Source organism: Drosophila mauritiana, chromosome 2R (assembly GCF_004382145.1).
Source record: "Drosophila mauritiana strain mau12 chromosome 2R, ASM438214v1, whole genome shotgun sequence".
Lineage (NCBI taxonomy): Eukaryota > Metazoa > Arthropoda > Insecta > Diptera > Drosophilidae > Drosophila > Drosophila mauritiana.
In genome coordinates this window covers 8612549-8627157 of record NC_046668.1, presented here as the reverse complement: position 1 = coordinate 8627157, position 14609 = coordinate 8612549, and the positions used below count along the sequence as shown (strand labels likewise).

General features: G+C 43.5%; 3 protein-coding genes across 8 annotated transcripts; 1 reads left to right on the top strand and 2 right to left on the bottom strand.

Annotated features, from left to right (window-relative positions):
* The first annotated feature begins 1140 nt into the window (after positions 1-1140).
* On the top strand, positions 1141-2181 carry LOC117137874 (copper chaperone for superoxide dismutase). Of its 2 annotated transcripts, none has more exons than XM_033299600.1 (3): positions 1141-1246; positions 1298-1941; positions 2001-2181. In XM_033299600.1, the coding sequence occupies exons 1-3, from the start codon at positions 1142-1144 to the stop codon at positions 2134-2136; spliced, it is 885 nt and encodes a 294-aa protein (XP_033155491.1). In that variant the 5' UTR covers position 1141; the 3' UTR covers positions 2137-2181. The 2 variants fall into 2 exon arrangements, with proteins under 2 accessions (XP_033155491.1, XP_033155492.1); XM_033299601.1 differs by having other exon boundaries at positions 1215-1246; positions 1311-1941.
* A 211-nt stretch (positions 2182-2392) lies between these two features.
* LOC117137872 (F-box only protein 28) lies at positions 2393-6053 on the bottom strand. Of its 2 annotated transcripts, none has more exons than XM_033299598.1 (6): positions 5843-6053; positions 5209-5710; positions 4025-4273; positions 3762-3960; positions 3395-3702; positions 2393-3341 (listed from the first exon to the last, which is right to left on the bottom strand). In XM_033299598.1, the coding sequence occupies exons 2-6, from the start codon at positions 5638-5640 to the stop codon at positions 2727-2729; spliced, it is 1803 nt and encodes a 600-aa protein (XP_033155489.1). In that variant the 5' UTR covers positions 5641-5710; positions 5843-6053; the 3' UTR covers positions 2393-2726. The 2 variants fall into 2 exon arrangements, with proteins under 2 accessions (XP_033155489.1, XP_033155487.1); XM_033299596.1 differs by having other exon boundaries at positions 5874-6053.
* A 221-nt stretch (positions 6054-6274) lies between these two features.
* LOC117136464 (ATP-dependent 6-phosphofructokinase) lies at positions 6275-13980 on the bottom strand. 4 transcript variants are annotated; one of them, XM_033297395.1, is made up of 12 exons: positions 13876-13980; positions 13708-13810; positions 13588-13655; positions 13214-13529; positions 12195-12296; positions 10784-11125; positions 10571-10725; positions 10349-10457; positions 8622-8810; positions 7952-8394; positions 7056-7898; positions 6275-7002 (listed from the first exon to the last, which is right to left on the bottom strand). In XM_033297395.1, the coding sequence occupies exons 1-12, from the start codon at positions 13917-13919 to the stop codon at positions 6864-6866; spliced, it is 2853 nt and encodes a 950-aa protein (XP_033153286.1). In that variant the 5' UTR covers positions 13920-13980; the 3' UTR covers positions 6275-6863. The 4 variants fall into 4 exon arrangements, with proteins under 4 accessions (XP_033153286.1, XP_033153283.1, XP_033153282.1 ...); XM_033297392.1 differs by lacking the exon at positions 10349-10457 and adding an exon at positions 10093-10201; XM_033297391.1 differs by lacking the exon at positions 10349-10457 and adding an exon at positions 9478-9586 and having other exon boundaries at positions 6600-7002; positions 13876-13979.
* Positions 13981-14609: the final 629 nt, after the last annotated feature.

Sequence of the window (14609 nt, the reverse complement as noted above, 5' to 3'; positions counted from 1 at the left end):
AAGGTCTAGTAACGGTATTCTAATAGCGACTAATTGTTATCATCCGATATCATTCATCACAATCCCTAGATCGACGTGCTAAGCAAGGCCTTAATTGACAAAGCCATGTGCCGACTCGCCAAATTTTTGGGAATTGAACGGCTTTATTATAATTCTTTGTTGTAGTGCTTCCTTTTACAGTTCTTCAATTGAAGGCAATATTAAATATTTCTCAATTGTTTTTAAATTGCTATCAATAACGGGGTCCAAGTGAAATTAATTTATTTTGCACAATGAAAGTCAAGGCGCAATTGGCTGCAATAAAGTGGCGCGCATGGAAAAGCCTCATTCATATTGGTTGCACGTTTTTTTTTGGGCCTCAATAAGCCAGCATCTGCGCTTGGGGTTTTTGTAGACAAAAATTAGCGCTATCAATTCCAAAAAATTAGCATCATTTGGCTTAAAAATACTCTTTATGGCCATTGATTAAAACTGTCGGCGGCCATAAAGAAAAGTTAAGCCAAAATTATAAAGCGTAATATGAAGTGAATGGAGCTACAGGTCTGAAAATTAGCAAGGAAATTAAATTAGTTAGCATCTAAGCTAGTTCGGGGTTAGCGTTTTGAATCGGTCCAGAAGCGTTTGACAGAAGCGTTTAGACAGAAAACCAATGATAACAATTGTTTAAAATATAGTTTTAATCTAAATAAATTTGAAACATTCCGATCGCAAATATTATTAATATAGTCATTTTGGAAATATGGAGTGATTTAAAAATAAAAAAAAGAAACAAAAAAAAATAAAATTCATTTTCTTTATAAAAAAGCATGCAATTAATTAACGCAGATATATAAGATAGTTCGTTCAAAAAATTGTTACCCTCACAGTTCATAGCTATAAACAGTTTTTGTGTCGAAGTCCTCCACTATTTGCTTTTTGTTTAAAACCTTATTTGTCTATCAGCACTTGGCCATACTGCAAAAGTTCAAAACTGGAGCTAGTAACTTTGGTTCTGTAAATGTAAAACGTTCTACCACAAAAATATTACAACTATGTCCTAATTCGTAACTAATAATATTAGTTTAACGTTAAAATTGATGGGATTAGTATGTGTTTTACAGACGCCATAAACTTTCGTTCCGTGTGAACCTATCGTTTTTCGATGACAGAGGGCGCGATTAGTCTGAACCTATCGACGTCCATCGATACCAAAGTTTGTTTATCATTGTTATTCGGCACTTTGACCATCAACATGAGCTCCATCAAGGTAAGTATATGTTATTCGGGTCAGGAAACTTGCTTCCATGTTAATGTGCAGATCGAATTTGCAGTGCAGATGCGAAGAGGTGACGAATCCTATGCCGGTGCCCTCCGTTCGGCGCTGGATGGGGTCGGCCAGGTGGAAATTGACGCCCAGGAAGGTCGGGTGATAATCCAGACCCAACGACCTTGGTCAGAGATTCAGGACAAGATAGAAGCAACAGGTGTAAGGGCTGTACTCTCCGGATTCGGCGGCCAGTCGGCGGTGGCCCTTATTAACACAACAGGAAGTGTAGTGGACAAGACACCAATCCAGGGAGTTGTTCGGTTTACCACCATTACTGCAGACAAGGAGCCTGGAGTGGTGGTGGATGGCGTTGTGGACGGTCTATCGCCTGGACTGCACGGATTACACATTCACGAGAGTGGTGACACTTCCGCAGGTTGCTCGTCGGTCGGAGATCACTACAATCCCCGCCAGTCGCCACATGGAAGTCCTGCAGGTGTGGCAGAGGAGCGACACGCCGGAGATCTGGGCAACATCCGAGCGGATGAAAACGGCAGGGCCACCTTTAGATTTGTGGATCCAGTGCTAGAGGTCTGGGACATAATCGGGAGGGCTGTCGTCCTAACAGCCAACGCCGATGACCTGGGACGCGGGGGCAATGATCAGAGCCTGATTGACGGCAACTCTGGGGAGAGGTATGTAAATATGCCTCACTTTTAGATTGATCATTGATTTGTATAACTCTTTCCACTAGGATTGCGTGTGGTATAATTGCTCGTTCGGCGGGCATCTTGGAAAACTTTAAGAGAATCTGTGCATGCGATGGGGTCACCCTTTGGGATGAACGCAATAAGCCACTGGCTGGCAAGGAGCGATCACAAAAGCTGTAACTTGTTCCCATATTTGACCTTGTAAATAAAATTATCTTATCTTTAGGTGTCTCTTTCCACATTTTGTTCTGGAAATTTCTGTCGACAAAGTCCATAGAACATCAATTCTCGTTCGGTAATTAAAATTAGAATACTAAACACCACATTCGCAGCAGTTGATTTTAATGTTTTTAAAGTTTTATTTAAAATATTTCTTTGCTTTTTCTTTTTGTATTTCTTAGTTAAAATTAATTTGCTTTTTAATTATTATTATCTGTTTTGCTTTGCCAATAACTGCCAGATTTGTGTGATGTTCGTGTAAAGTGGTGGTTAACTACAATTGGTTTTTGCGGGGCGTTAAAACCGAAGAACATACAGACACTTGTTGTACGTGATAATAATAATAATAATGAATAATATTCGAAATGCCTATTGCATTTGACATTAATAGATATAAGTGTATATATTAATTTGATTCCTCCGTTAACACTACGGCGCATGCCCCGATCCCTAACCCACATCCGTGGGGTCAGGTGAACGACGGCATGCACGCTTTATATGTAAATAAGTGGTAAAAAATATGTAAACTGTATATGCGTAGGTCCTAATGCTTATTTACTGCGTTTGCCGGGCGTATTTACATATCTGTTGGCCTTTTGTACTCTACGTGCTTTCTTCGCCTCCTCCGGCTCCTCAAGAGCCTCCGATCCGGGCGCCGTATTGTCCGTTGTCGCAGCAACCCCCAGATTCTGGGACACAGGACTGACAATCACGCCGCCGCGCTGATGATTGCCATAAAACAGTTTTGGGGAGTAACCTCCCGCAGCTTTGGCAGCTCCTGCATTTCCGGTGGCCATCGGCTGCGATTGGGATTGGGCAACCTCAGCTGCCTTCGAGGTGGACGCTATGGCATTGGACTGGCTCTCTGATGGCATCTTGCGCTTAAGATTCTTGGCTGCGGTGCTCACGGCCAGCAGCTTGGCCGTGGTGGACTCATCCGGCGAGGCAAACTCCTTTAGCTCGCCCACACTAACATCGCTCTCGGCATCCACATCTTCGTTGATGATAATAAAGTGCTCGGGATCCACACCCTGGTTGACGAGCGCTTGAAAATCCTCAGGCGGCACCACGGGCGCCACCTTTTGATTGCACGAACTGCATACGGCAGGGATGGCCGGACTCTTCGAACGCCAGAACTGCAGCTCTGTCTTGCACTTGTTGAGCTCCTGCAAGGAAAGTAAATCAACACCAATCAATAAAATGCCTAGCCTCGACTCACCTGCAAAAGGGTGGAGAACTTGCGAGACATCTCCTCGTTCTTCTTGTCGTTTTCGTCCAGACGATTGGCATACTCCAGCGTCTGTTTCTGCTGCTCCGAGATGAGATTTGATTGCTCAGCCAGCTGCTTGCTCTGCTCAGCGGCCTTGCGCTTGCAGGTGCGAAGCTCGGTGCGCAGCACCGATAGCTGGTTATTGTACATCTTCATGCCCTGCTTGATCTTGCGGATGCCCTTGCGGAGCACCATGTGGTTCTGAGGCGGCGAGTTGCTGGCGCTGTCTTCGAGATCTGAACTGATGGCAAGCGTGGCTGTTGGTTTGGAAATGCAGTTTAGTTTGTTGTCGCCAAGGAAAGATCAAAGCACTTACGTCGTTTAGTTGTGGTGGGCAGCGTATAGAAGTCCTTGTTGAAATACGCCAGCCCCGGTAACGTGGCCTCGATGCGGTCCTTAAAGTATTCCATGGCCATAGTGGAGAGATCGAAGAGCTCGTCGGTAACCCGATAAGGTCGCTGCAGCCTGGGCGTAATACTGATATAATTGAGAATCGCCTGGACTTCGTCTAGTATCTGGAAATGAACAAACTTCTTATTAGCGCTTGTAGGGTTCGGGTATGCTATTCACTGCACTTACGGCGCCCGGAAAGAAGCAACAGTGGCCCCGCTCGATGTGCTTGCCCATGGACATCTGGAGCAGGGATAGACGCATGTAGCATGTCTCGATGATGTCGCACTCGCAGGCCAACGGATGATTGCGACGGTGGGATTCCCGGCGCGGCATGCTGGCCTTGATCGCCTGGAAGCGGCTCAACGTGGTCTTGATCTGCTTGGAGAAGGCTGTGTTCAGCATGGCCATGCAAATGTCGTTCATGCGGTGCGACACCTGCGAGTATGCATATCCGGGATTCAAGTTAATAGGGGGTAGTAAAACAGCTAAAAATGTGTCGTGCTTTGGGCTAAGCTAAGCTCAGATTCCGACTTCTTTTTTCGGCTGCTGTGCCCGCATTCATCCACGAGCCAGTGGTTCTGCCTGTTATTAAATTATATCAGATTACATTTGTCTCCGCTACCTACGACAAATAACCGTGCATACATACACAACGAATTGTGGATGGGAGACGCGGGTGCAGGCAAAAAATGCCAACGAGAAACAAACAACGAAGTGTAGTTACCCTCTGAACCTTGAACTAAAGCTGTTCTTTGAAAGTGTTTCTAGAATTCTTTTTTACCTATTCTGTATGCGCTAGTCTTGATTTTAAAAGTGTGATATTTCTATAATTGGTATATTTTGTTTGATAAGTAGAATGAATATTAGATATTCATAAATGTTTATCTCTTTATTTGAAAGTGTATAATCCTTCAACGGGCTGGTTCTATATTCACTTCAATACTTTCTGTGTAGAGCAAATCGTTTATTTAAAAAAAGTTAATGAACACATCCATTACCTTGCGTTTTTAAAGCCGCTAAATTTAAAAAATGTAATACATTTGCTCATACCCCCAACCGAAGCCAAGATTCCAAGTGCTTAGCTAAAAATAAGCATTCGCAAATGCCTGTGCCCTCGTGACAAAGTTTTAATTGCCTCCTGCCAAGGGAAATCCGAAATCCGTTGAGGAAAGTGCAACGCATGGCGCAAAATAATGCTCATAACAGCAGAGCGGCAGAATGCACCTTATACATATCAGAAGAGGCATACAAGTGCAGGTAGTTTGTTGGTTGGATAACCCAGCCGTACCACGCTTGCACTTGGGCAAATTGCTTTTTATTGATTTAATAGCCAGCGCTTTGGGTGGAACAGAGGGGCGCAGTGCACTTACCAATCTGAGATTTGAAACTTTCTTGTAGTCCACGTAGGTGAGGATCTTCTCAATCAGCTCGTTGGGAAGATCGTACAGGCTGAGTGCGCTGGTGGTGGCGGTGGCAGTCGGTGGACGCTGCCGTTGCATCTGCATGGTGTACGAGTGGTGGCGAGTCACCGCGCTGGGGGACTCGGCCAGGCTGCCCGCCGAGACGACGCGATAAGAACTGGCCTGGTGACCCTGATAGCTGGTGGTTCGCCGCAGGACGGAGGAACGGTTTGCTGTGGACTCGGGGGGCTCTTGTACTCCAGTTCCCGATCCGGATGCCACTGCTGATCCGGAAGCTATTCCCGGTCCAGATGCAGATCCCGAACCCGCACCCCCGAACGGCGAAACCCCCTCCGAAGCGGACGTACCGCCTCCACTGCACATTTGGCGGGTGGACACCATTTCCTTCTGCTTCCAGTGGCGTTTCGGTGCTAAATGGACAGAATTCGTTTGCAGCAGCGTTTTGAAGTTGCTGCAATAGCGGAACACACACAGAAAACAACGTATATACTTATTAATTCGACTATATGCATATATATGTAGCGTCTCTATGCTGCTTTTTCTCCCCCCTTTCGAAATTTCTTTAAAATTTTGTGCTACGCACTTTGCGACTCGATTTCGAGATGGCTTCGTACCCGTTTTAGTAAATGGAACTAGTGCGATTGCATTGTTTTTGGCCGCGCTTCACCGTGGTCCAATATGTCTAGTTCTTTGAGACGCAGTTCAACCACACTGACTTCCACTTTAACGCAGTTTTTCACAATTAAAACTACATACACAATCCGTGGCAAAAAAAAGTCAAAGTGTCTAGGGCTGCAAGCGCATTGATGGCACCGACAATCGATTGCGCCGATAGTTTGCAAGCAGTGAAGTTGCTGCAGAAACATCGATTATTATAGACCGGTTCCACTGAAACGATGCTGTTCCAACTGCGCCCAGCTAACCATTTCAAAAATTAATATTTTTTTCTTAACCAAAACTGAAATTCAAGCTCAATTCCCACATACCACTGAACAAATAGAAAACAAATGGCAAATAAATTGTGCCAACAGGTGTTTGAATATGTATTTAGCACGTCGTTACAAATAGATCATTGCTTCGTTCGATAACAATACTCGAAAAACAGTTTGCAGATAGAATTTGTTCCTTTGACTGGGTAATTTGTCTAAATACTTTAACATTTAATTTAGTTGGGCTGAAGAACCAACAATTACGATAACATACGAAACGTTTTCCGCTAATAGGTCGCCAGACTCTTCGGAACGGCTGCAATGTAGAATGAACTATTAACGTTATTCAGTATTCGAGATTCAAAATTCAAGAATACACGATATTTGGGAAAATCATAAGAAAGAATCGACTGTCGAGCAATATAAATAAGTTATGTATTTGTGCGTTTTTTATGCGTCTGTAGATGATGAAATACTTTCGTATGTGCTGCTGTCATGGGCCTCTTCGTCTGATCTTGGTCAAAACCATAAAACGGATCGGATGCGGTGCCAAAACAACTTAAAAAGCGAACACAGAGACTGATTCGAGGGTGCGGATAGGTGGACATTGATGCTTCGATGCAGCGATGGTGGTGGTAAGCGGAAGTGGGGATCAGAGTCCGGATCCGAGTCCGCTTAGGCGACGGCGTCGGTGTCACACTCCTCCTCGACGGTGATGTACATACCCTCCTCCTCGTAGGCGGAATCGTGCTTGGCCAGAATGCGCAGCAGGGGACGCAGGCGCAGCCACCACTGCTTCTTCGGGATGCGTTGACTGGAAGAAGAGTGTGTTATGTGGGTTTGTGGTGGCCATCGGGTTAGACTTACTCGAAGTTCGTCTCGGCAATGAGGTCGACCAGTGGTGAGAAGCGGTACTGCCGCGACACGATTCCCAGCAGCGTGGCGGTGTCCGGGGACTTGCAGTTGACCACTCCGTTGGCGTCTATGTTCGCCTTGATCTGGGTGGCCAGCCAGTCGACACACTTAGCGGCCATTTTGGTGCCCATGTTGCGGTCGAAGGGAGTGGGTGAGCCGCCCTGCTGCATGTGACCCAGGATGTTCATCCGGCAGGTAAAGAGGCCCTTGCCCTCCTCCGAGTACAGGCGGTAAATGAAGTCCGTGCTGTAGTTCTCGCTAGCCTTCTCGTTTCGCAGGATCAGACCGCGGGAGACGCCCTCGGCCATCTTGGAGGCCATGTGGTAGACATCCTGCTGCAGGTCCTTGATGGAGAACTTCTCCTCGTAGATGTAGGCGGCATCAGCTCCACCGGCCAAACCGGCCAGGGTGGCCAAATAGCCACAGTAGCCACCCATCGTCTCGATGACGAACACTCGGCGCTTGGTGCCCTGGGCCGACTGACGGATACGGTCGCAAATCTCCGTAATCTCATTTAAACCGGTGTCACATCCCAGTGAAAATTCTGTGCCGGGCACATTGTTCGAGATCGTCGATGGAATAACCACAATGGGGATGCAGAACTGCGGATAGTTGTCCCGCTGATCGGCGATCTGTCCGGCGGCATGGTAACTCTCAAAGCCACCAATGATCAGAAGACCCTGGATCTTAAACTCCTTGAGACGAGCGGCGATCTCCTTGAACTTGCCCTCAGGCAGTGTGCGTTTAGTGCCCAAGTAGGCGCCACCCTGACCAACCCATCCTGAGACATCGGACCTGGAATTGACTTGAAATAAGCACAGATTCAAACCCTTGTCGGTTTTACTTACCAGCCCAGCTCGCGGACATTTCCGGCAATCAGGCCCTCGACACCGTCGTTGATTCCATATACCACATCACCGCGGTAGATGGCATTGCGCACGAAGCTGCGCACAGCGGCATTCATACCGCAAGCCGGAGCACCAATGTGCATCACAGCTAGGCGGTATCCCTCGATTCCCTTGCCATCGGCGTCGAAGTTCTCCTTGGGCGGCTTCAAGCGCGTCAGCATCTTGTAGGTCTCCAGATTCCGCTCAAAGGAGCGTCCGCGCAGCTTGACGGCATCCGCCCAGCGTTTCTCCGCCATGGCCTTGGCCACAGCCTGGGTGCGCTCCACGCACTCCATCAGCGGCACGCGAACCGCCTGGTTGCCGTCCAGAGAGATGACCACTGGCACCGAGTCCTTGGTGGCCTCCATCAGGGCCAAAGTGGCCTCAGCTCCCATGCGGCAAGCCTGTGCGGGGAAGAAGCATTAACTCTCAAGTCAAAAATTGTTGAATCATATCTAAAAAGTATATCTTATTTTGGTAACTTTAGTGTTTCAAATAAGATTTACAGCGCTTCTTAATAAAAGCGTTTAAAAGTATGCTACACAAAAATAACTATGGGGAATGAAAAAGTAGCTAGCTTTGTAAATTACTAAAAATTAAATTTGTAGATCATCTTCGGATTAATACTCACCAAAATACGATCGAAGGCACTGGGATTGCCACCGCGCTGCACGTGACCCAAGACAGTGATGCGGGCATCGTGCTTCAGACGCTCGTCGATCACCTTCTTCACATCCTCGGCTGTGATGGGATGACCCTCGCGATCCATGGCTCCCTCGGCCACGATCACGATGTTCAGACGCTGGCCAGCAGATCGCTCCTGTTGGTCAATGGTGAAGGGATTCAGTTAGGTATATATGTATGCAAGATGTTTATCGTGGATGATACAGAAACTACAAAAGCACAAACGAATTGTGAAGAGGCATGATGAGTAGACATCATCATAACAAAAAAATGTAGTTTACATATGCTTTGCTTTACGATGTTGAAAGAGTGTGTCACCATTTGTGTATAAGCAAGCGAATTAGTGCAGTGCGTTTCATAAAGTTAACTCGATTTATTCTGCGATATTTATGTATTTCAGTTTGAATCATTAAAACGTTCTTTTCAATGTATTTAAGTATTGAAATCAGTTTCGAAACTTTGAAATGCACTGCAGCTGAATAGGTGTTTTGAAATATGAAGAATGGACGCACAAGTCGATGAATAAAACATTGATGAAGATTTACAGATCGATTAAACGAGGATGGACGTTAGTGGAGTTGGGAAAGTTAGTAAGGGAACTCAGTGAGATCATCGTGAGTACATAGAACAGAGACCCAAAACCCAAACAAGTAAATCAAATAGCTGTTAAAGCTGTTTATCGCCATGGAAATTTCGGCACATCGAATAGGCCAAGAACAATGCAGAATTAAATTTAGAAATTGAAAAATTTGACAAAAGAGTAACTAGAAATTAATTGGATAGCGAAGGACTCTGGACCTGACCTGGTGGAGCTTGACACAGATCTCGTCCTTCCAATTGACTGACACCGGCTCCTCGGGTATGAACATAAAATCAGCCTCTGTGGCTATGGCTGCCGATATGGCTAAGTAACTAAAAAACAAGAGATTAAGTACAAAAATAAAAGATGGTTCACAAATGTCGGGGAGATAATTATCCGGGGGATTGGGAGTATCTGGGGTAAACTTAAGATTAGTTACAATATGATTTTGGTATGCTGGTACAGACAACAACTGTGCGTAATTCATTCCGTATCTCCGGTTTGTGTTTAAAGATACATTCGTGTGCAGTAAGCAGAAAATAAGAACAAGCTTTGTATGGCAAGTGTCGCTCTTAAAATGTGTCTTTAAAAAAATGGTGTACTTAGAAGTACAGGTGTACTACTTAAGCATCAAGCAACGACAACTGCACTGAAGTATAAAACTCTATCTAAAACAGAAATATTATCTCGACAGCTAACTTGTTATTAAAAAATTAAATTATAACTATATCAATAGGAATAATATTCTAAAATCCTATGCAAGCTGTCGAGAACATATTTCCGATGCTGTTGCGACTTTTCGCAATGCTGATAGAATGGAAATGGAGCTGCATCTTGCCTGGGCCAGCTGAGAGCAGAGCCTGTCTGGCCAATCGACCTTGGGCGGCATTTCGGGAATGAATATGAAATCCGCCTCGCACGCCAGTCCGCCCACAAGAGCTAAATAGCTGTAAAAATATATTACAAAATATTAGTCAAAAGGGGGATGGGATTTTGGAGGAGATGGGGATCGATCGAAATAGTACTGCGGCCATAGAAACAGAAATGTGCGAAATGAGTCGACGACATTCAACAGATTTCCGTTTTGGGCTTGCCTGTTCCAATTTAAGGACAAGTCGATCGGGCCAATCGGCCTGCGGAGGAGACTCGGGCAGAAAGACGTAGTCTGCCTCGGAGATAATGCCAGCTACCACCGAAAGATAGCTAGAGATAGTCGTTCCAGGCATTAGCTAAAATCCCAATTAATCACTGACACTTAGGCTAATACAGAGGCAGCCCAACTTTGCTCGCAAATATCCGCTCAGAGATCAACTTACCCGCAATGACGACCCATGACCTCCATGATGAAGGTGCGCTGATGGGAGTAGGCGGTACTGGAGATGGCATCGATGGCCTCGATGATGCGATGCAGTGCCGTATCCGTGCCGATGGTCATGTCCGTGCCGCAAAAATCGTTGTCGATGGAGCCCACCTACAAAAAGATTCATTCATAAGTAAAATATATCCAAGGAGACCTATGTGTTGCATACCAATCCAACGATGTGCAGGACATTGAACTTCTCCTGCTGCTCGGTGGTAATGGTCTTGTTCTTGACCAGCTCGTCCAGCAGGCTGGACCACTCCTGACGGAACAGATTGGCGCCCGTGAGGGAGCCATCGCCTCCAATGACCACCAAATTGGTGATTCCTCGCTGAATCAGGTTGTTAGCGGCTTTCAAGCGACCCTGACGCTCACGGAAGTCCTGGCAACGGGCAGAGCCAATAATGGTGCCACCACGATGGATAATGGATGAGACTGAGGCCCAATTGGCTTCCTGGATGCAGTCGCCTCCATCCACCATGCCCTGGTAGCCTTCACGGATGAAGTAGACCTTGCCGGAGATAAACACGAAACAATTGTAGATATGGTGTAAACCAGAAAAGAGTTTGGTATCTTCATGGCGCATGACATCATTAACACAATTAAAAATTAATCACCGAATTTGAGTGTAAATTAATTTAATTTTGTTTTCACTCTTCCAAAATCGTAATATTTTAATTGGAAGCATAAAAGAACAGACAATAGATATATAATTATACATTTTAATAGCCTTAAAAAAAAATATATACTTTTCTGTATATCTTTTATAACTTTTCCTGAATAAGTTTAAGTTTTAAACATCAAAGCAATTGCATATTCAAAATACCGTTACAGGTAATTACAATGTAATCGATGTCAAATCGATACTTTTTAAGCAACTCACATAACCAAGAATTCAAATTTTATAACGCTCTTAATTTGAAAAGTGAAAAAATAACATAAACAATAATGATGCCAAGGCACTTGTAGATTAAAAACAAAGGTTAGGTTACTTGAACTGATTAGGAAGCATTTGAACAGAAATTTGTTTAGCATACTCATGATATATTTATTAATTTTGTTCAATTTATTGAACATATCAAGCGATGTCATGCAAACCGTGGCAATAACTCTACTTTTATTGACCCCCAAGAAATTTAAATCAAATGAATAGATTTTAATCAATTTAAATTGGCTAGCAATTGACACATTTTTTGCATATTTTCGAGGGCCCAACAGCCAGAAGTTCCCTACTACATTAAAGAACTCATTTAAATATACCGAATAGAAACCAAGAGCGACAACAAAAAACGAAACAAATTAGCCGAAATCGAAATCGCATGTGAGGGGCCCGAAAATAAACCCAATGTCAATGTGCATGTACACATATATTCTTGAATTTCTTTTCGCACCGATTGGAGATTATCTAACTGGCTTTGCGGCCCAATAGTCGCGGTTCAACGGCTGCTGATAAGCAAATTACCAGGTGTTTTACGTAAATTTCTGGGTTCACATGGGTTTGTTGCCTGTGCTCGGGGGTTGGGGTCACCGGACGCGATGCTGCGTGGGCGGAAAGTACTTGACAGAGGTCACCAACTCACCTTGCAGCCCAAATAGATGGCCATACGCACACAGGCTCGCACGGCGGCATTCATGCCCTGGGAATCCCCGCCGCTGGTGAAGACCGCCAGTCCTTTGTCCTTCTGCGAGCCGCGGGCCAGGAATCGTTGATTAATCTCGGAATTCATTTTTCAATCTTTTGCACTATATGTAAATCTAACTGGGATCGTAACGGATATCGCACAAAGCACACACTATGAACCACTATTGTACTCGCTAGGGAGTTTCCCTGTTCTGCAACTATGCGACCTGCGCCGCTGGAGCTGGGTTATATCCAAGTGGGCTATAAATACTACTACTGCTCCTTGCCGTGGCTTTTCAGTTACTAGCAATATGTACGCTCGCAGGCGGTATTCACAAGTTTCGCTTTTGCTTTTGACGTTTCAAGGTGACCTTCAGGCCAGAGACGCATACACAACACACACGGACACACGCACACAGCAACGGGCTTTCTGTAAGTGCGTACTGATGCAATGCAAACTTCGGATGGCTAAATCCGCCCAAGAGTTCGCTCAAACGCGATTGCCCTAACTTCGTTTGATTTAGGTCGAAAATCTGATGATTCTGTCTGTTATGAACGGACTTTTCGCGACTAGCAACGAGCGGAAAATAGTGTTTAACCAATTTGTTTACGTTCGACCCACAATCGTTCAGCTGTTGATCAGCTGGTTATCACTGGGCGAGTAAAAGCTTTCGCGAGCTTTTACTCGCAAGGAATGGGGAAATTCGGGAGCGGTCATCGGTTGTGTGTGGGTGCGATAGCCGTTATCGTTATCGTTGATATAAACCGTTATTCTGATATTCAAAACCGGAAAATACAACCTTAGATTGGAAAATTAAACGCCAATTATTATGCTATATTTGAGTATCTATTATCTATCTATCTACTCTATCTACTATCCGCGTAAAGTAACGAAATGTAACGGCTTTTATGGCTGAATATTAGAGCTAGTTTAAATGCGTAATTATTCGAAAACTGTAAAAAGCGAGAAAAACTTACAAAAGGCTTGACTGGATGTACAAAATCAATAACATCCTGCATGGTTCTTAAACACTTTCGCAGCTCATCCACCGTTTTGCCACATTTCTTTTTTGGAGCACGCTTTTTCTTTTTCATAGCTTTTTTTTCAGAATAGTTCTCAGCATTGAGAAATCCGCTGTGCAGATTGTTTATTGGTTTTCCACATCGTTGCGCAGACTTGTCATTTTTTTTGTTTTTATCACCAGGACTGTCATTCTTTTTATCACCAGAATCACTGCGCAACTTTATAACATGTCGTTTGCAATTAAATTTTACACTTAAAAGAGTACTTCCTCTAAGCATATAAAAGGAAGAAGTGTTATTATATAAAGTAAAACTATATAAGCACATACGAAATATCTCGAGGACTACACAAATGAAGACTTCGTGTGCATTGGATGCCGATGTTCGGAAATGTGAGCTAAAGTAAAACGAAGTCTTATAAATTGATAAGATTTAAATTAACTTTTTACCTTTTGCCTAATCGGAGGTGTTTTGTTTGAGATTTCTAATCGAAATGTTGAAGGCCCATGAAAATGGCGGCATTTAGGTATCCGTCCATTGATATCCAAAAATCTCCAACCAATCGAAAAGCTTATAAGTGGGTATAGTGAATAAATCAAATTCAGGCAGCAACTTACAAGGGTTTTAATTTGGTAAATACTCGAAATTTTATTGAATGCATGCCAAACCAAATTTTGTTTCTAAATATTGAACATTTTTATTAGATTACCAATTTTTCTCATTTTCTGAACTCAGTTTTTAGTGATTTTTGACATTTTAGCTAATGTTACTACGATCCACAAATATTTGAATTAAAACTCATTTGTTTGGTTTTTGTATTATTTATTTAATTTTTTGTTTTTTTTTTGTTGGTAATTAAGAAACTGTAATTTCAATAAACTTAAATATTCCACTCATACATCAATCTTTGCCTCTGTTATATGCATACAATTTACGCCTACACCCGGTTTAATTTTCATTTGGTTGTTATTATTTTTCGGTTTCATGAATGTATTGCAGTTTCACAATATTATTATTTTATATGTTCTGGGATTCGACTTATTAGCGTTGCGGCAAAAGTGTTTCTTTTATTTAAATATATATTTTTTTTGTTTGCTTTTTTTTATATTCCTCACATTCATAATATAGCGATAAATTCAATTGCGAAAATATACATTTACTTTTATCATACATACATATGTTCTGTATGCTGGACAATAATATATTTTCTTTCAATACACATGCAAAGTTTTCTTGTATTTAAATTAAAAATTTGAATAGTTTAGTTCACAATATTTATGTATTTTGATTCGATCTTCATTTAATTTCCGTTTTAATATTTCCATTGCTGATTTGCAGGCTGCAATTGTCA